At 52.1% G+C, this 21,637-nt stretch overlaps 1 protein-coding gene across 1 annotated transcript; it reads right to left on the bottom strand.

Moving 5' to 3' along the window:
- Window positions 1–448: 448 nt before the first annotated feature.
- YWHAG (tyrosine 3-monooxygenase/tryptophan 5-monooxygenase activation protein gamma) lies at window positions 449–20,776 on the bottom strand. The gene is made up of 2 exons (XM_074557192.1): window positions 20,504–20,776; window positions 449–3,545 (listed from the first exon to the last, which is right to left on the bottom strand). The coding sequence occupies exons 1-2, from the start codon at window positions 20,588–20,590 to the stop codon at window positions 2,889–2,891; spliced, it is 744 nt and encodes a 247-aa protein (XP_074413293.1). The 5' UTR covers window positions 20,591–20,776; the 3' UTR covers window positions 449–2,888.
- Between the last annotated feature and the right edge of the window lie 861 nt (window positions 20,777–21,637).

Genomic DNA, 21,637 nt, shown 5'->3' on the forward strand with positions numbered 1-21,637 from the left:
GAGCCATCCAGCCCCTCCCGAACCCTCCCCGCGGCTCCCTCGTCCCCAGAGCCCCGGGAGGAGCCCGAAGCCCGAGCAGGACGCGGATCCCCAGCGGTGCCCCAGGAGCTGAGCCCAGGCTGCCCCCGAGCCCCCCAGAAAGTCGAGACAAGGCGATAACAATTAAGCAGCGCTGACGTCAGATCTGTAAGTTTATTTGCTCAATGTACGACGGCTACATAATGACTCACATTCATGATATTCCATCACTGAGGAAAAACTGCTAAGAATGGTCCGTGTGTGAAATAATTCCTTACAGAAACACGGAGTTGGAAAAATAATCACTGATTAGACCTTAAAAATAGTTCACTGCATAACATGACAAAAAGCACAAACAAAGGCTCATTCAAAGAACACAGTCATTGTTCTCCTACACTGTAATAGTTATAATTTCACCATGACGAACACCAGACATTAAGATTAAGCTAACACTGGTGTTTTCTTTTGCTTTTTTTTTTCCTTTTAAAAACAAAATCATATATAATTGCATGTCACTATAGCAACATCCATAACAGATCAGTTTGTTACGATCACTATTTGGTAGAGCAAACTTTACCCCCGAAAAAAAAAAAGGAAAGAAAAATAAATTAAAAAACTTTAAAAAATTTTTGAAGACTATTTTGTCATAGGAATACATAACATCTACAGTATAAGTTAATAAATTTCAAGCTACTGTATAGAAATACGACACTAGCATGCACAATATTGTATCAATAGAGTAATGGAGCAGTAATCATTTCACTGGAGAGACAGTATCATAGGCAAGTGCATCTCTTAAAAAATGAAAGAAACCATTCAAGCTGCTTAAAAATCAAGTCCCTGACCCCCACTCCGTTTTTAGCCCTCTTGTGCCATCTCTCCTGCATAAGTTTCCTAAAGCAGCCAGAGCAAAAAGCCAAAAAGAGTAGTAATTATTTGGGGAAAAAAAAAACATAAAAAAAAAAAAAAGAAGATAAGTTTTGTAATTCCAGTAAATCACTTCCAATTACACAGCTGGGACAACACTGCTCACGGGACACGGGGGTGGATGAGAGGGAAAGCCTAAAGCCTCTCCCGGTCCCGGCACACGGCGGCACCGCACACCCTCACCGCGGGATGCTGCAGCCCCAGCTCCCTGCGGGGCGCTCGGAGCAGGGAGAGCCCGACCCAAACCAAGCCGGGCCCCAGCGGTGCCGTGTGTGCCTCACCACGTGCCGGGCTGGCTCTCGCAAGGGCCGGGGAAAGCCTGCTTCCAAATCAGCGTCAGAATCTCAGAATCACGATAAGGATTGAATCAAAGCACGAGCTTCGCGGTGCTGGGGAAGCGCTGCAGGGCGCAGCGCTCCGCGAGCCAGAGAACAGCACTGAACCTCCAACAACCATGGAAAAAAAACAAAATTAAAGCTAAACTTACTCAAAATGGGGTAAGTAGTACCTGCTAAGCAATTCAGATGCCCCAACTCCCACCCCCGGCCGGATCAGACAGACTGAGAAAAGATTTTGCTAAGAAGAGAACTAAGTTCCTGGGCTCCCGATGGTGGACAGAAATGTCTATGATTGTAGCTCTTCCCTTGAGGAATTTCTCTACCAAATTAGTGTCTAAGCTCCTGAAGTTCACTCATTACACCACAAGCTTCCCCAGGAGAAAGGAAAACGCACCCGGCTTCCCTGGTGACAAACAAGGGAGCCCTGGGTGCTGGAGATCTGCTGACAAACCTCATGGTACAGTGGGAGAAAGTCAGGCAGAGTGAAATGGCAGTGCAATCCCTGAGGAAGCAGCTGTGGCACCTTAAATCAGGATGGTCTTTTGAAATACCAAACACAGTACATGACATACAGACCTGAATGCTCTTTTTTTTTAATATTTTTTATTGTTTTTTATTTAAGTGGCATTTTTTTTTTAAGTTTAAACACTTCCCCCTTTGTCTAATTAAGTTCTTAAACCTTTTGCTGTGGACTTAAAATAGTTGAAACAGCCGCTAGCCAAGCACCTGTTAAGCTGTTGACCAAAAAACTAGAGCAGCTTTGATGTTCCTCGGGCGGGCGGTCTTCTTGCCTTGGGCGACACAGAATAGCTAAAGCCAGTCCACAGGCGAGGACTGCTCAGGAAGGCAAGCCAAAAGAACTAGCAAAAGAAAGAAAAACAGACAATCAAAGGCTTGATGTCATATGGCTGTAATGTAGAAATACTGTAAACTGCAATTTAGTGTTAATACTGTAAGCTACCCTAATAAATATCTCAACCAAAAAAAAAAAAAAAAAAAAAGAAAAAAAAAAAAGAAAAAAAAAGATTGGATGGCCTAAATCCCAGGGCTTTGCAAGCCCCAAATTCTTTAGTTTTGTTGGTTTTATTTTTAATTCCTTCTCAATTTGGGGATTTGCAGGCAGAGCTGCAGAGAGAGGCCCCGCGACGTGGTGCGGGCACACGGCACCTGGGCTGCGGAAACAAACGCTCAAAGCCTTACTGGAACCACAGAACTCCCTTTTTTTTTTTTCTCAAATGTTTTTGCGTTGCTTTCCTTACAAATGAGGGCCATTCCATCCACGCAAATTCGTCTTAAAACCCTTTTTTTTTTATTTCTAGCAATAAAGTTAAATTAAAGACAGCTCCACTTGTATTAATAATCTACAGAACAGTCCATATGCCAGTGAGGCTGCTATTCCATACCAGCACAGCCAGCCTGACTTCCACTAGTGGTGTTTTGGCAAAAATGTCAACGAGGCAATCAAAGACAGGTTGTGGGGGGCCTCCCTGGGAAGGTGTCCCCTCCCTTTCCCTCCCCCACCCCGGACCCCCCCCCACTCGTGGGAAAAAAATAAAGACTGCAGTAGTTAGCATCAGCGTGCGGCTGCCAGTCCATCGGGGGGGTCTAGTTGTTGCCTTCTCCGCCGTCGTCGTCTTGCTGATCGCTCGTCCAGAGCGTTAGGTTGTCGCGGAGGAGCTGCATGATGAGCGTTGAGTCCTTGTAGGAGTCCTCGTTGAGGGTGTCCAGCTCGGCGATGGCGTCGTCGAAGGCCGTCTTGGCCAGGTGGCAGGCCTGCTCCGGCGCGTTCTGGATCTCGTAGTAGAAAACCGAGTAGTTAAGGGCCAGCCCGAGCCGGATGGGGTGGGTGGGCTGCATGTGCTCCTTGCTGATCTCATGGGCTTCGCTATAGGCCTTCTCCGAAGACTCCACCACGGTCGCCCTCTTCTCGCCGGTGGCCACCTCGGCCAGGTAGCGGTAATAGTCCCCTTTCATCTTCAGGTAGAAGACTTTGCTCTCGTACTGCGTCTCGCTGCAGTTCTTGATCAGGTAGTTGTCCAGCAGGCTCAGCACATCCTGGCACACGGCTTCCAGCTCCTTCTCGATCTTCTCGCGGTAGGCGCGGACCATCTCGATCTTCTTCTCGTTGCCATCTGCAGAGGTCTTCTGCTCGATGCTGCTGATGACTCGCCAGGATGAGCGCCGCGCCCCCACCACGTTCTTGTAGGCCACGGACAGCAGGTTCCTCTCTTCGTTGGACAGGGGCTCGTTCAGCTCCGTCACCTGTGTGGAGAGAGGGGGAGAGAAAAGAGACGTTCGGGTTAAGCCCCAGCCTTCTGACACTCCCATCACTCCTTTGGGTGCTCCTGTGCGTCTCTAGACAGAGGCAGCAGGAGGCAGTCAGCTCCAAAGTCCTGCTCTGCCATCCAGCTCTGCCTCTGCTCCCATCCCAGCAGGAGCCAGATGGGAAATCGTGCTGTGCTCCAGACCCACGACAAAAGGAGCAGGCCTTGGGTTTTATTTGAGAAATCAGCATCTTCCAGAACAGTCTTCTAGGAAAGAGATGCCTTTCACCTGCAGGATGAGAGTTGGCAATGCAGGGGAGAGGGACAGTCAAAGCAAGAGGGAGGAGATGGCCCAGGGTTATGAGCTACCTGCATGGTTAACACCACCAGAGCTACAGGGTGTTCAGCCTTTCCACTTCCCACAGTCTTCAGACACACCCAAAAAATCTCTGAGATGGCACAATTACAACTCCCTCAGGCACCTTAAAAGCTCACAGGGTGAGGGGAAACCCCCCACACTGGGTTTTCCTCACCGAGGTTAACAGTGTTACCTGCCTCATGCACCACAAAAACCACAAAGGGATTATGGAGATGATGAGCACAGAGCTCCCTCAGTAACTTGGGAAGCACCACTTGGTATCACAATAATCCCATTCCAGCTCCCACAACACCATCACTGCCTGGAGCCTCCCAGGCAGCAGCTTTGGCCAAGCTTCCTGCAGGAAGGAGCAGGAGGAGCCCCTGCAGCAGCCAGGACACCACACAGCAGCTGCACAGGGCTGCTCCCCTGGGCTGGTTACAGCTGCCAAGTGCCACTTTGAGCCTGGGCATGGCCACTGTCCCCTTTCCCCCAGGACACACCCTGGGCACAGCCAGCTGGGAATCAGGCCACCAAAGCAGGAACCTGTGAGCCACCTCAGGGCAGTAAAGGATTAGGTAATGGTTTGGATGTGAAAGGCTTCTGCAAACACTGAGTCACTTTCACAAGGATGTGTAAGGACAAGGTTTGCTCTGGGCCCAGATAACCACATTTATGGTGGGGAGCAGGAGGCCAAAGGCTCAGCCAGGACCTCATTTGAATGGCCTTGAATGACTCACGGTTGCTCACACCATATTGACCTGCACATTCCAGAACATGCACTCCTCCTGCAGCTCTTCAGCCATGCTCTGGCTGATGTCTCCTCCCAAAACCAGGCCACAGCTAAGCCTGCTCCCCCCACAGCAAGCAGAGTCTCTGAGCAGATCCCTCCAGCCCTTTCCCTCGAGGCAGAGGCAGCAAGCAGACCCTGCACTGCCACCCCTGCTGCTGTGTACATCTGTGCTGCTCCACAGGATGAGCCTGGCAGAGGAACAGCAGACCATTTCTACATGGAAGAGGGTCTTCCTGTGCAAACCAGCACAGCTGCTTCTGCTGCAGGGTGAGAGAAGCCGAGGGAGCAGGGAATGGGTGTCACATGAATGAGGGCAGGATCTCCTGGGACTATCAGCAGCTGCCAGTGGCACAGGACAAAGAGCACAGAGCAGGATGCCAGGGCAGTTGGCAGTGCTCCTGCCCAAGGTAAGCAGGGCAGCGATGCCACCCCCAGCTCCAGTGCCAGGCCAACCCTCACACCCCTGTCCTGGCCAAGGCAACGGTGACAGTTTAACCACAGGGCCCTGGGGTCCCTGTGATATCCTGCTTCCTGCAGCAGGGCCAGGCAGGGCCCAACCACAATGAGCCCAAATACCCGTGGTGAGACACTTGTACACTGCCTCCAGCCTGCCTGCTGTGCTGAGATCTCTGCTCTGCAGTTTTACAGAATGTCTCCCTTTGTTCTTCCCTCGCAGTGACACTTGCACAAACCACAGTAATGACTTTGTGGGTTAAAGACATCTTTGGGAGCACAACCAAGGTGTTCCCCTGCCCCAGAGCTTCTGGGTTGTCTGTCCTCAGAGATACCAAAGACTCCATCAGGTTACCTGGGGGCTTATTCCACCTAAGCTGCCCTGCTTTGAGTGAGGGATTTGGAAATAGAAGCATCCAGAAATCCAGCCTGATTTATTCTCTTCCAGCTGTAAATGGAGTGTCCAACACCCACAGCCATACAAGAGACTCACTGATTCCAAGAGTTTTCTGTCCTGACAGGGGTTGTGGAGATTGATCACCAGATGAAATTTTGCTTTTAGCAAGGTGCTCCCTGAGAAGAGACACCAGTTTTGAAGTGAGGAACAAGCAGGCGCCCCACAGCTAGATCTGCAGATATTTATCACTGCAGGGAGAAGTAGATTTACCTCCTCTCACCAGAATAGTCTTGCTGGAGGACAGATTTATCAAAACTACAGGGAGTTTCGTGGGATTAGCTTTGCCATAAACATTTTAAATTCGAAGCTATTAAGGATTACGGAGGAAAGTTGCCTGTCAAAATCCTTTCAACAAACTGGCTGACAGATGGAAGGTACACCTGTGGAGACAGCAGATTCCCCTAGGGAGCTCACAGGGAACTTGTAAAAGCAGGAAGGAGCCTTGTTAACCATGTCAGTGCTTCCTAGCAGGACCCAGACTCCCAGGAAGGAGCACTGCAGAGACATGGCCAAGATGTGACAAGGGTGGGGACAAGGACCAGGGCCCTCAGCAGCAGGAGAGGGGAGAGGCTGCAGTCCCACACATTTCAGTTTGCAATTGAGCTGACGGAGGAAGAACAGAAAACCATCTGGCTCTTGCATTCCCAGCAGGAAGAAAATGCAAGATGCCCAGGACACAAGGTATCAGACAGCAGGGTACACTGAGCTGCCTTGTCAGAGTGAGAAAAAGGCAGAAAATATGTATCCCAGGCTCAGCTGCCTTTGAGGACATCTCTGTCTGCCCAGAGGTGCCTGGTGCCCTCCTGCCTGTGCTGGCATTTCCAGGCACAGCCCCCTGCACACCCAGACTGTGCAGTCACTGTCACTCTGCTCTTCCACAGCACTGCACCAGTGCCCATCTCCAGCAGAAACCACTCCAACACCTCTGCACCAGTCTGTCACATGCACGTGGGGCTGTGCCTTCTCTGCAGCCTGTGCTGGCCAAACAAATGCTGTTTGTTTTCTTCTTACACTGCAGGATACAGAAACAAAGTGAGTTCAACCCAGCCACTGGTAAACAGCAGGTTCTCATACACTGAGTTTGTAGCATTGCACTGAATGCTTCTGGTTTAACATCAAATAAGGCAATATCCTGCATCAGGCCTGGATCACACTGCAGCAGTCACAACATGCAAGGGCAGAACCTTCCCCCTTAACTCAGCCCCTGAAGGGGTTTCACCTCCCCAAAGAAGGGATCAGGTCCCCTGATGCCATTTCCAGCACTGTTACATGGAGTCAGAGACTTCAAATAGCCAAAGGAAAATCCTAGCTTGGCATTAGGAGGGCTTGGCAGGAGCACAAAGCCATCAGGCCCTGGCTGCAGTCTACCTGCTCTTTGGGAAGCTCAGTTTGGAGTTTTACTTCCCTGGCTGCCAGCAGGGAACAGCAGAATTTGCTCTGCAAACCCCAGTAACTGCCCAGCCTCATCTCCCTCCTGTGCTCATGCAGACCAGGGAGAGGGGCAGGAGATGCAGTGTCAAGTCCTGGATGTGACACAAACAGCCAAGGACAAGGAGCTGATCCACACAGTGGAAATCTGATACAGGAAACTCTTCTAGCTATTCTGGAAAAAAAAAAAAAAAAAAGGAGAACAGAGCTGCCAGGAGCAGACTGCACAAGGACACCTAGGCAGGGAGTGCAGGGAGCCTGGCATGGAGCAGCCCATGCTGCCAGGCACTTCCATCACCAAGCTGGAGCACACTGCAGTTCCAGTCTCACCAGTTCTCCGATGGCACAGTGTCTGCACCACCAGACTCCAGGGCCCTTAGGCCATGGGGAAACTCCCTGAGTTCCCGTTGGACAAAAATTACTGGAAGTTTAGGGTTTACAGAGGCTTGTACAAATCCAAGCCCTCTGATTTGCAACAAAGCACTGCAGAGGCAGCACCATGTCTGAGAAGGTTTTCCTGATTTCTCCACTACAGCTGGAGCTCTGACTCAGCACCTTGCCCCAAACCTGGCAGGCTCCTGGCATGCCCAAGGATCACATTGCAGCCAGGCAAGCTTCAGCCTCTTGAGAAGCCAGGGAACGAGCAGAACTTTACCTGTCCCTGATGCCAAGGTATGTAAACTCCAAAAGCCCAAGGGGTGCTTCTACAGCACCTGCTTTCTGAAGTATCCTGATTAACAGGCTTTGGTGAGACCCACGGGGCTTATTCCAGACTCCCATCCTCCACTTGTCAGTTTGCAGGAGCAGGTCTGAGTATACATCAGGAAATTACTGTTTTTGAGGTCCCTTCAGTGACTGCAGAGAAGATCCATCACAGGACTTAGCTCTACCTGTTTATTCTTGCACACTTTTCACTTAGTTTGATAATTAAGTGCCCACCCATTTGCAGCTTCTGCCTGGCTTTGATGTCTTATCTTAAAGCAGACAGCACTGGCAAGCTGACAGGACCCAGAGATCCTTCCCTGGGGAATACCATCAACATCTGACAGTTTAACCCATGTATAAACCTCAACACTTGCTCTTCTTATTGCTTAAAAGAGAATTTGAGTCCTTCAGGACATCAGACAGCTACAAAAGAGTGAAGCTTTCCTGGAGAGACAGAGACAGCCATGAGAACTTCAAACTGTTCACTGAGAAAAGCTTTTAAAGATCATCAGAGCTCCTCTCCCACCAGGATACACAACATCCATCTCCCCTTCAGCACTTCTGCTTCCTGTTCTATCTACAGCTCCTGCACCATGGAATTAAATTTGTTATCTCTCCACACAAACCCCAGCAAGTGCCTTGTTTTCCTTCACATGCAGCTCGTTAGTGTGAGCTCTGGCCTGAAGGTCCCATTCTGTGTTTCATTTTTTGAAATGGTGTTCTGACCACTGAAATTCCTTCTTGCTCTGTAGCCACTGGCAAGGGGAGCACCCAGCACACAGCCCCTCCAGGCTCCAGGAGCTGAAAAAGGTCACAACACCTGCAGACCTGTCACCTTCCCCACAGCTCCAGCTGCTGTCACATGCTGCCACCCCACCACCCATGAGCAGGGACAAGAGGACACGGCCTCAGGCTGTGCCAGGACAGGTTCAGGAAGAATTTCTTCACAGAAAGGGTTGTCAAGGATTGGAAGGGGCTGCCCAGGGAGCTGGTGGAGCCCCCATCCCTGAAGCACTCAGGAAATGACTGGACACGGCACTAAGTGCTCTGCTCTGGTTGACAAGGTGGTCACTGGTTAAAGGCTGGACTCTGTGACCTTGGAAGTCTTTTCCAATCTTTATGATTCTGTGACAAGACCACCTTCAGCAGCCCAAGTGTGTCATTTTGGAAGGTCATGACAGACAGACTGCCTGTTTTTTCCTGTCCCCAGCTCGCCCCAGCTTGAAGAAATGGCTGCTCTCAAGCACATGAAATTGTCACCATTACCCAGCAGCCTGGTGAGAGTCACGACTTGATGTCACACAAGCTCACCAAGAGCAGCTTCTCCCCAAGCACCAGTGAGCTGTCCTACAACTCCATCACAGCAGTGGGAAAGATGCTTTTCTTAAGCACTGTCCTACTTTGGTGAAGTAGGCGTGTGTTAAACCAGACCTAAATCTAAAATGTGCCCAGATTGGTTTGGGTTCCTTTCCCTGTTGCCTTGCCTTCGCCCCCATGTCACACTTCCAAAGTGGAAGTCACACCAGAACTGCTTCTCTCCTTGCTGACCCCTTCTGCTGTCCCCTGCTCATGTTTTAACTCAGTGTGGCCAGGGGGGTTTTGGGCTGTAGGTCAAACCCTTCCTCTCATCCCAGACAAGAGCAAAAAAAAAAGCACGTGCAGGCTGTGGGCAGACACAAGTTCCCCACTGCCTTCTCCTCTGCCTGTTTCACTATGAATAATCCCCTCCTAGTTCCTGTTTTCTAAGCTAGCAGGGCCAGTTCACATCACAGGACAGCAGCTGAGGGCACATGGGATGGTTCTGGCTCTGCCATTGCATTTCAAATTGCTCCCAGTGCCTCAAGGACCAGTGTCTGCAGAGAACTGTTTATTGCTTGCAGCCCAACTGCATCTCAGAGGCTACTCAGGTGCTCTAGACATCAATTAGGATTTCTGCATGTTCCTACACTTAACAGCAGCTTTCATCCCACTCTGCAGCCTTTATTACTTAAGGCGACTTTGAACCACCCAAGACAAAGTCTTCAAACTGGGAGATGTGGAAACCAAGAGCTCATTTATTTTATTGGCCTCTGTAGCTCAATAACTACATGTGATTGCACTGCATTCAGGTTTGATCAGTCAGGAGCCTGCAGACCTCCTGCTCCAGTTTCAGTGTGGCTGTCATGGATTTCAGCTGGAGAAAAAGCAAATTTCAGCTGTGTGGGTCATTCTTGCACATGAAAGGTTGAAGGGAGCCAAGGTGAGAACAGCAGTACGAGCAGCAGAGCTCTGAGCTGCTCCATTTTGTGTCCCAGCCCTTATCTGCAGCACTGCAGTCCCAGCACTTGGGATAACGACTCTGGGTTTCTTTCCACTGCAGAACACCTGGGTGCCATTGATTTGTGTCTCTGACTTCTTCTGCAGCTTGAGATAAGGCAAACACGAGGGAGCATCTGCCTGCCATGGCTATTGTGGACAGAGAGCAGCCCAGACACATCCCAGTCACCAACTGGAAAGAAAAACTTTGGCCTCCCAGCTTTGTGTATGTTCAAGTGTTCTACAAACAAATGTTCAAGGAGCTACAAGCAATTTCTGAGTTAGCATTGCACAGTCCTGTCACAGAGAGCTGCTCCTCTAGCCAGCATGTGCTTTTTGAGCCAGGAAGGAATTATGCTCAAGTTTTCTTGTTTTCCTTATTAACACCCTGATTCTCATTAGCCTTACTGACAGGCTATGAAACAAGATGAAAACTGGCTGGAGGACAACTCGTTTCAGCATCTTGCTGCCATTACCTGCCTCATGCTTATTAAAAACTCTTGGGGAAAATGATTGACCTCTGTTGGCCTAGTGCCTCCCAGCCACCAGATGGAGAGAGCAGCAAGTCCAAGCACATCAGCCCCAGCATTTGAGGGGATTGTCACTCAGGGCTCATCACACTGTCCCTGGCAGATGGGACACCAGCACCTTTGCCTGCTAACTACAAAGCAACAGAAGGGATGCCAAGCTATTCCTTCCCCAGGATATGGCAGGCTGGCAGCATCATCTGCCCACTGCTGTGTGCTGTGAGTGCCTCAGCAGCAGCACAGGATCAGCACCACCCTTCTCCATCACCCAACAGCTTGGGAGCTCTCCTGCCTTGGATTATCTGCTCTGCTCCCTGCTGACAGCCTGGTCTCCAAGCTCTCTGCTAAGCACGTGGAAGCCCAGTGCCACAGCGTGCCACTGCTGCGAGAGCTCAGATGTGCCCCTGGAGCTCACAGCAAGTTTCAGGAGCTCAGAGTTGATCCGTTGATCCTTTTGGAAGGAGAATGACAATTCATGGCTGCTATAGGCTCTTCTGGGCTGCATTAAGCTTCTCCAGGTGGGAGCTGAAGAGCTCTTCAAGAGTAACCACAGCTCTTTCCTCAGAAGCATTTCTGTGCAAGTTTAAAGACTTGGGGGTTTTTAATTTCTGTTTAAGCATTATTCTTCAGAAGACTCCACCTACTCACAGGCTTTTGAACTGAAGCAGCCATTCACAGGATGGCTACTGGACATTTCTAGAGTCTTAAGACTTGGTCCACGCAGAGGAAGATGGTTTTTTCTTTCCAATTCATGGTAAAACAAACCCAAGCCAGACAGATTTCAGAGACTCTAGATAAATGCACCAAGTTTCATGTGGGGAGGGTGTTTAGTGCTGCTGGGAGCATTAGCTGCTTAAAGATTTACCTCACAGCTTCCAAGGGTACTAATCTGGCTCAGATCTTAGTGCTTTCCTGCTCACCTCCAGCCCCAGTGCCAGGCAGGAAGAATCCTGCCACCAGATCATCAAATCCTCCCCAGAGCATCAAGTGCCAGGCCTTGCCCTTAATCAGGGGCTCAAAAACTGCTGAGCCCATGACCTCTACCCAGCTGAGCCAAGAGAGAAAGGATGCTGTGCCATGGGCAGGCCACCCCAAGGCTGAGAGCAGGTTCTGGTTGCTGGGAGAGCCTGTTCCTGCTCACTGAGCAATTCCTGCCTGCTGGCATGGCTTCCTTTGGCATGGCACTGCTGCCATGGCAGCTGCAAGCTGCTGCTCCAAAGGGTGAAATGGGAGAAGCTGCAGCCATGCAAAGCTCCCTGCAGTGAGCATGCACGATTTTAGCTGCTCCAGGTCACTCCCACAAACACTTTGGGAACACCTTCCTTCTTACCAGAAGGTAAGATTCTGGAAATATTAAAAACAAGATTTTTGCTCTAGGTCTCTTGGTCTGCAGATCCAGCAGTTCCTTGGTGTCTCAAACATGTTTTACCAGATTAAGCAAGAGACTTCCCAGAACACCCAGGTGGATTCCTGCATGCCAGCTCCACGATAGGTTTAATTTCTACATCAGTGAGTAAGGTGATTATCCCTCCAGATGTACTTTACCCTCCCACTGCTTCAGGGATTTCAGGCTTGATCTTACACATCTCTAGCAAAGACAACTTTATTTAATTTCTTAAATGAACTTACAGAAAAGAAGAAAGTCAAGTTTTTGCTCTGGCAGCTTTCTGGAGCACTGCAACTGATTTTAAATTACAAGGAGGGTCACTTTACTGTCCTTGATCCAGCTGTTTAACTCCCCTCACCTGGCTGCAGCCGAGGGTGTTAACCCCCTTCCAGCCTGTTCTGAAGCCCAAGGGACTCCCACCACAGATCTGATCTCAGTTCATCACAGGTGACAGAACCCCTGAGGTGCCAACATCATCTTGACACCACCAAACACAAGAAGCCAAGCTCCCAGATAATGAAATATTCACCCCATGTAACAAAGCCCAACAGCATAAACAGGCAAAGCTCCAAGGCCTGCCCCAGCTGGGTGTAAATCAAAGGCTGTTAATCTCCCCCAAGTTCCCATTCACTGCTGCATTAGCCTTTTACAAGTAGAGATCTCCTCCAGCAATTGCTGAGCGTGTCTGTTAGCACATGGCACAGCAACAGCTTCTCCACCTACTATTAATAAACCTGATGCTGCTGAGCACCACAACTGTCCAAACAACGTGTCCATCAGCAGCCTCGTTAGCACTGGGGCTCAGCCTTCTCACTGGTGTTTTTCTAGAGCCTTGCTGAAACCATCTTAGAGAGGAGTCAGAAGCACCCTGACACGCCAAGCAGCTTTGCTTGGTACGTAAGCAAAGACACATCCCAAGCAAGCCAACCCATCTAGAGAGATCAGAGGGAATTTGCAAACAATTAAGGAATGGTTTGCACTTGGAATCCCTGCAGACTTGGGCTCGTCCAAGCACAGCTGCCTCAAACACCCATACACGGACTCAATTCCAACAGCTCCTTCACAGAAGAAAAACATTAAGTACTCTAATCCCTAATCTGGGGATCACTTTAAGGGAATCTCACGCCATCATTCTCTAGTTACTCTCTTACTGCAATTAACTAATGCACTGCCCCTGGTCACTAGATCATTAGCTTGGGGCCAAAAATCAGGTTTGTTTAATATCTAATTGAGCATGTACTGGGTCATGTCTGAGATGTGACTAAATCTGGGTTAGCACAAAAAACCTCAAACTGGGGGAAGTTTGCCCTTAAATAGGCAGACAAAGGCTTTTGTTTCACCAGCTACACGAAGGCTTTGCTTTTGAGAGACAGTCTTGTCAGTGTTTCCTGCAGCACAAGAATTGCTGCCTCATCATTTCTGCTCCATTTTCCAGAATTTACCATTTCTGAGCTTTTCCAGATTATACTAAGATAACCAGCATGAGACTCCAGGGTGAAGATCAACCCTTTTGATTTACCAGCCCCAGCAGCTTCCAAGGCTCCAGCCCACAGAAGGGACCAGAAAGATGCAGCAGCTCAGCATCACTATCATTGTGCATTCAGATAAGATGGACAAAGCCATCCCACTGCTGAGCTCCTCCCCCACAGCCACAGTGGGAATCCCACATCTTGACATCTGGATTCTGAAGCAGAGTCAGACCTCTTACTTAAAAAAATAAATAAATTTAAACAGCAGAATGGGAGTAATTTTGTTGCCACTTTCCTTCATTTTAGGCTGGGAGGAAGGACTTTGCTCATTAGATCAAGCAGACAGGGAGAAAAACATTCCCACAAACCATTTCATTTGCATGAGGAAAGAAGAGTTCCCCCATCTTCCAGGACCAAAAGCTGCACTGGCAGAAGCACAGGCAGAGCCTGGCAGCCAGCAGCCATGGCAGAACGTTTTATCTCAATGCCACCAGCACAAAACCAGCCACCACCATTTATCTGGCCTGCTTCTTCAAGACAAGCCAAAGGTTTCAGAGGCTGAAAGACAAAGCCACCCAAAATCCAGCACAGTGACCAATCCATTGCTACTTCCCCTTGTTTTAGCTGGTTTCCAGGCTATCACTGCTCAGCAGTGACCAGCACCAGTCAAATTGAGTCAATACTCAGGTTTTCACTCAGTTTTTGCTTCCCAGACAAGCCAATTGCCATTTTCCAGAAATGCCAGTTGCCATTTCTCATGTGCATCTAACACTTGGGGAACAAGACTTCAGCTAAGGACCAGTTAGGTTAGTTACCTGTTCAGTAAAGAGCAGAAGTTGTTGAAGGCTTTCCAGCTTTCCAGAAGGAAAAGACAAAGACTTGACCAGCAAAGGAAAGGTCTAAGCTGGCTGCAAACCAGTTAGCACAAAAATACTCCTCCTTTGGAAAAATCTGCCATGAGCTGCAGAGCACTGGAGCGCAGGAGAACGCCTGGAAGCACTGAGGGTGCAGCACAGCCCAGAGCCAACCTCAGCCCTGCCTCACAGCTCTGCCACAGTCAGGTGGAGATGATGCCTGGATCCCATCAAAGCTGTCAATGGAGAACGCTTGGGAAGCCAGGCAAATCCTGTTCCACTGTGCTTTGGACTGCAGTTATTCTAATTTGCATTCACGTTCTGCTGGCAGCTCAGGAGGCTGAACAGGGCACAAAAGCACAAGGCAGAGCACTAAATACCTCAGGCATTGACCCACATGAGGAAAAGCTCCCTCAGGTCAGACTGGAGGCATTTTCCAATGCCTCCTTCCCTGTACCTGCCTCTGAACAGCCTGGTGCTTGGCTGGGACACCGAGCAGCCAGCTCTGGTCTGAACTAGTCTGACAGTCCTCATGGCTCTTCCCTGCCAGACTGGAACTGAGCTCCCAGCACACCTCTGCCAAGGAAAAAGCAGCACCAACAAGTTCAGCAGTGCTCCACATCCAAGGACACGTCTGAGCTCAGACAAAGCCACCTCCCAAAAAGCAGCTGGTTACTCAAGCACTAGCAGGTGGGACTCACAATAGCTTGGATTCTTTTTTTCTTAAATATGTACCCTTGCACACAAGTTCTGTGCATGGCTTACTTGGCATGAAGCTGCTCCAAACAGAAGCTCAAGAGCTCAGTGACAGAGTTGGTGCATTAGGCCCTGTGTCACCATCCATGGAGTTTTCTCCACATGTCAGGTCATGGCTACCACTCTCCTCCCCAGCTGCACCCTCAGCCAAGTTCTCCTTCTGTCTTCAAGAGCCACAGCTAACAGATCCAATTCTCAGCCCCAAGCCTGCAGAGGTAGGAGAAATATCAGGCATTGAAAAATCCTTGTCCTTAGGATTGTGACCTTGGGGTCGTTGTGATCCAGGCCCCCCCATAGGCTAATGGGGTCCACCAGGTCACTTTTACTCCACCTCCCTGATCTTAAGCTCAGCAAGGCTGAGGTTGTTTATTCCTCCTTGGAAAGCCAAGCTGAGCATGCTCCTGAGCAGCCCTGATGCTACTGGCCCAGGCACAAGAAAAGTAGTTCAGTAACACACATGAAGAAGGGGAACAAATATGGTGGGGATCCTCAAATTAAGGAAAATCTTAATTCTACCAGCTGCAGAAGCTGAGGTAGAACCATGTTTTTCATCTCCCTGATCAGAAACCAAACCTCAGCTGCAGGAGGCAGAGGGTTACACCACAGTTATGTGGATAACCCTCCTGAAAGCACCATCCAGAACATCCATGAGAACCACTAAGAGGATGCCAAAGACATCATCCAGTTTCCAGGAACAGTGTGTAGGTCCCTAGATGCTGGAGTTTTCAACCCAGGAAACATTTCTGGAGCTGAAGTTCTGTGATTGTTCCCAAAGTATTCCAGCAAGCCCAAGCACACATCATCATTGCCCAAGCAGTTTATTCCAGAGCAACTCTGGGATCAGCTGGTGAACACAGCTGGGGAAGACAGAGTTTATCAACTGACATTATGAAGTTTACTTGGTGTACTAGAGCAATTAAATCTCCTGTGAACCAGCCATCTTGTGATCCCACACAAGAAGCAGTAAATAAAGGTGGTTGAAAAAAAAATTAATAAATCAAGACAACTCCCACCAATCTTTTTGCATTTTCATGGTTAGACATCATCCAATAGATTTACTGGATAAACCCAAATAATCTAGGGGTTCATGGAGAGCCTTTGCCCAAGTTTTACTGTTTCTATGTACTCAGCTGCTATATTCTCCATCACAGTCTCAATTTCACTTTTGTTTAGTTCAAGAAGAGATATTTTGGGTCCAATCCACCTTGGATGCTACACTTGGCCAACTAAGAAACCCAGCATGATCTTGTAAGTCAGTGACTCTTCCTAAATGGACTAAGTAAGAACTCACAGGAGCTCAAGAGGAATTTTCAAGAGCTTGATGTGCTGAAGACTGGCCAGTTACTGTGAGCAGTGTCCACTGCAGTCACAGAGGGTCTGCATTGATACCTATGTGTGGCTGAGGAGCAGATGTGACTCAGGCCATGGCTATGAGGTCCCAGGGCTGAGTCACACAGAGACAACCCCACACTGTGAACCTGTACAAGGTCAGAAGGACAGGAGTCCCTGACAGCCACCATCCTGTCCTGGGCCCATGCACCTCCAGGAAGGAAGCCCTGCTCATGAGTGAGGCTGTCTGCAATCCCCAGCACCACTGCAGTCCCCCAGTGCTCTGCAGGCACCCTGAGGCTGGGCACCATTCAATGTGCCTGCACAAGAGCATCAGGGCTGCCATGGGATGCCAACAGCTAATGACTGCACCATCCACCTCAGCACTGGGAATGGTTCTGCAAAGCCATCCCCAGCCCCCCTGGGAAGTGCTACTACAGCAGCTCTCACTCCTTGGTCCCCTCCCACCATCACAGATGGCCTGCCCAGCACTCCTCCTGGAGAAGCCTTTCCACCTTCACCACCCTTTTGTCTGTGTACACTGTGAGCAGAAAGCAGCTAATCATCCCTGCTCTGCTTCCTGGGGACTCTCCAGACAGGCTGCATTTGTGTCACTGCCCCTTTTTCCAAAGGTGATCCTGCTGTCTGTGTGAAGCCTTGCTCTCAGCACTGATAACTGATGTGGGGGATGATAACCTGCCCAGCTGGTGACCATCACAGGAGAAGCCCACATACCCTGTGCCAGGGAGGGCCTGCAATCCCCCATCCTCACGCTCCTCCTCCACCCACAATGGCCATTTACTGCACCAAGCTGTGCTGTCTGAAGCCTGGAGGAGCCATCTGCTTTCCAGCATCTCCAACAGTCCCCCCTTCACACCCACACCTGGTGGTCCTTGCATGCAGCACAGCCACGGCCCTGCTGCAGTGGTTGGGCCCCCCAAAGTTGAGCAGTGTTCCCCTCACAGGGGACAGCCCCACACCTACACCACCCATAGGTGAGGTGCAATAATCCTCCCCACACACTTTTAAAAGATCACTTATTTTCTGCACAAGTTATTGCAATAATTTTGTTCATTCACCTGCACATCCCCTCCATGTAAGGTCTGTGTGGAGGCACGTGCTGAGCTCCCTGGGCAGTGCTGGCCAGGGGCTTGGCAGGGCTCCCACCTCCGGAAAGCCTCCAGCAGCAGCACCACTAATGGATATTGATCTCCAGCCCTGGCATGAGCTCTGACAGCAAAGCTCTTCCTGAAGCTCAACCAGACAAAAATGCATCTTGCTCCAACCACCAGCACTGTGGGAAGTGAAACTCCAGCAAGCAAGCCCAAGGCCAATGTGTGACCACACTGGGGACCAGCAGAGAGCTTTCCTGTCCTCCAGCACCTGATAGGGCTGATGGCACCCCCAGACAGCACTGAGGTGACAAGGGACATGACCAAGGTCATGTAGACATACCCTGGATCGATGGGCCCAGCCCTGCACCCTTCCTGGGTGTGGCATCACCTTCTGCTCCCTCTGCTAGGTGAGGGGACCAGCTGTTGTTTTCAGAAACCCCCCAGTAAACCTGCCCCTTTTGGGGGCTGAAGGAGCAATCCTGCTCCTTCAATTAGGGGCACTGGCAGCTAGCACTTGCAAGAAGGAAGGAAGTAGAAGTTATTATATATAAATAATATTTTTGAGAAACCATTGCCATCCCAGACATCCCTAGATGAATCAGCAGACAGCAAGAAGCCCAGCACACCATTTCCATCTTAAACCATTAACACAGCCATTCAGCACAGGTTCCCAAGCACATAGGGCTGAGACTGAACAACCCAGGTGAGGCAGCCACCAAAATGCAAAGGTGAGATGAAGCTGCTGGAAAAGGAGCCTCTTTAATGCCCATCCCTGCCACGACAGGTATGAAAGGAGAAGCATGCAGCATTTCTCAGCAGGGCGCCAGGCAGGGCTAGGTTTGGAGGGCAGGATGGCTCTGCATCACCTTCGCTAGGCGCAGCCCGCATGCTCTCTGCTACCGCCTGGGTGCATTGCAGCTTGGACCATGGCATATGACATCACTAGGCGTTGCTACGGAAATGAGTGCGAGGTCATCAGCCTCCCGCACAACCGGGGCTGGGGGCTGGGCAGCGCACGGGGCACCGGGATAACCGGCTGGGACACGGCTGTGACACGGCCGTGGCCGCCGGACCGGCCGTGCCGGGGCTCCTGGGGCAGCGCGGTGCTGAAAGGAAGAACAAAGCTCTGCCTTTTGTTTGCTGGTGAAGGGAGGCGTCAGCCAGCGCTCCCGCTGGGGATCGCTTCCTTACGGCCAAACTACCCGGCAGCTGATAAGAGGCGTTAGCCCGGGTTACTGTTTCACCAGGGCCCGTAAGGAAAAATCACACATAGGAGCTCTTAACAGCACCTGGGTTCGAGCAGCCAGCCCGGGGAAGCTGGCTAAGAGAAATTCACAGAGCAACGCGGCTGTGAGTCCCGGGCATATCCCTGCTGGCTTTGTCACGGCGGCTGCATTATCCGTAGGAAATGAGCTGTAGGATCTGCTCACACAGCAGGCTTTGCTTTAAAATGAATAGATGCCGCCATCAGAAAATGGTATAAAAGCCATGGTGCAGCAGAGGGACAGCCCGGCTGGGTTAATGTGATAATATCTCGTTCCGATTATCCGTATTTCATTCCTTGATAAGACATCTCCTCCCTCCCCGGGCTCGGGCTGTGACAGTTTTGTCTGTTTGATAAATGCAAGGTTATTGACAAAATGGTGCAATATGGGCAAACAGAGCTGCACCCACGGCAGACTGCGACATTCCCAGATCGGCATTCACTTTTCATCAGCCGGGGAGGACACCCCAGCTCCCAGCAAAGGTTCAGACCTGACTAAGAAGACAAACATAAAGAACAGTTTTCCCCTTTAAAGCACCCCCTCCCTCCCTCCACCCAGTCTAGCCTCTCTGCAATATGACAAATGCAGAATCTTCTGGAATGACTTGATCCTGCCTCCCACGATTGCTTTGTTTGCAAGATCAGATCAGAGATATGTTTTTTTTTCCCTTCTTATATTGTCAAAATGTCAGTATTGAAGGGGAGCGTTCAGTGTCACAAATCAGATCAGCCTGCTATATGCAGAGTCTTTATTTTAAGAGCGTGAAATGAATACAACATGACTCAATTCATAAATCTCCAACCAAGAGCAGTAAAAATAAAGAGCTTTGACAGTGAAAGGGCTGCCGATCTTTGGGGTCAGGGGCACACACCACACCACGCGTAGGAAGGGATGCACGGGGAAATATTTCGGCAGCGGGGAGAGATGTGCACGAACCCCCCCCCCCTCCCCACACCGGGTTCCCCCCTGCCTCGCCCCCCGGGGCCCCGAGCCGGTGTGACCCCCCCGGGCAGCCCCGCCTGGCTCCTGTGCCCCGCCACGCTCAGGCAGGGTGGCGAGGGGGCACGGGAGGGGGCCTGGGGCGGGGGGAGAGCAGAAACGCGGCTGGAAGGGGATGTGGGGAGCTGTGGGGGGCTGCAGGGCTGCGGAGGCAGCGAGCCCCGAGGCGCAGGGGAGGATGTGGGGGTGCTCCAGGGCAGCGGAGGGGGATGCGTGGGGCTGGCTGGGGGCAGCAGGGCACAGCGCGGGGGTTTGGAGCAGGGGAGGATGGGGGGCGGCTCTAGGGCAGAAAGGGAGATGTGTGCGACTGGGTGGGGGCCCCGGAATAAGGGAGAGAACGCGGAGGGGGTTTTAGGGCAAGAGAGAAGGATGTGTAGGGCTGGATGCGAGCCCCAGAGCAGGCGATGGATGTGGAAAGGGGCTCTAAGGCGGAGGAGCAGGATGCGTGGGGCTGGGTGGGGGCCCCACTGCAGGGCAAAGGATGCGTGGGGGGGTCTAGGGCAGGGATGGGGGTCGGGAGAAAGCAAACTAGCTCTGGATGGGAAAGAGCAGCGGGAACGGGACTCAGCCGGGGGTGTCGGAGGGCGAGGGAGCGGGGCCCTGACACCCCCGCGGCCCCCCCGGCCGAGCCCACCACCCACCGCGGGGAACACGCGGGAAGGGAGAGGGGAGGGCGGCCCCAGCCGGGCAGGAGGAGGAGGAAGGTGTGCGTGTGTGTCTGTGTGTGTGTGTGCGGGGAGCGCGACGGCCGCGGGACGGGACTCACGTTCTTCATGGCGGCCGCCATGTCGTCGTATCGCTCGGCTTGCTCGGCCAGCCGGGCCTTCTGCACCAGCTGCTCGCGGTCCACCATCTTCGCGGGGTCCGGGGGGGAGAGGGGCGAGGAGGCTGCGGGCTCCGGGAGGAGGAGAAGGAGGAGGAAGGAGGAGGAAGAGGAGGACGAGGAGGGCGCGGCGGTCTCGGCGCTGCTGCGGCTGAGGCGGCGGCGGCGGCTGCGCCCGGTGCTGTGCGCGCGCCGCGGGCCACCACAACCCCCCTGCGCGCGCCCCGCCCCGCCCCGCCCCTCCCCCGCTGCCCCGCCCACCCCCCTGCCCGCGGGGCTCGACGGGAGATGAAGTCCTCAGGATCCGCAAACGGTGCTGAGTTCATTCAGCCCAGCCTCTCCCTTCAGAACTACATCTGCCATCTTGCCCCGCGCCAAGGCACCGGCCCCTGGCCCCCCTGGGCCCCGCCTGTGCTGATTCACCGGAGCCCGGCCCGGGTGGGCCGCGGAGGGCGCGGCCGCGCCGGGAGGGCAAGGGGGGGCCCGGGAGGCGCCGTGGGACGGGCGGCCCTCGGGATGGAGCCGCGGGACAGCGCCGGGCACGGGCCCACGCGGGGCAGGGACACTCCCAGCCTGGGCCGTTCCAGCATGGACGCGCTCAGGGCGGGGACGCTGCCACGGCCCAGGCAGAGCCGCAGGCTGGGCTCGCCACAGAGCGGGCTCAGTCACTGCCCAGGCCCGCTCAGAGCCCGCACACACCGCACACGGCCCGTCCTCACCGTGCCCACTCAGAGCCCACGGGACCACGGAGAGCCCGCACACAGCCCATGCCCAGTCAGAGTCCACACGGCACACACGGCCTATCCTCACTGTGCCCACTCAAAACCCGGCCCACTGAGAGCCCGCACATGGCACACCGGGCCCATGCCCACTCATAATCCAGAACCACTCAGAGCCCACACACGGCCTGTGCCCACTCAGAGCCCGTGGGCACTCACAACTTGGAGCCACCCACAGTCTGGTCTCAGAGCCTGGAGCCACGCACAACATGGTCCCACACATGGCCAGACCCACACAGATCCTGATCATACACCCTGAACCCACCTACTGTCCAAACCCACTCACAATCCACGCCCG

The sequence above is a fragment of the Zonotrichia albicollis genome, chromosome 22, assembly GCF_047830755.1.
Source record: "Zonotrichia albicollis isolate bZonAlb1 chromosome 22, bZonAlb1.hap1, whole genome shotgun sequence".
NCBI lineage: Eukaryota > Metazoa > Chordata > Aves > Passeriformes > Passerellidae > Zonotrichia > Zonotrichia albicollis.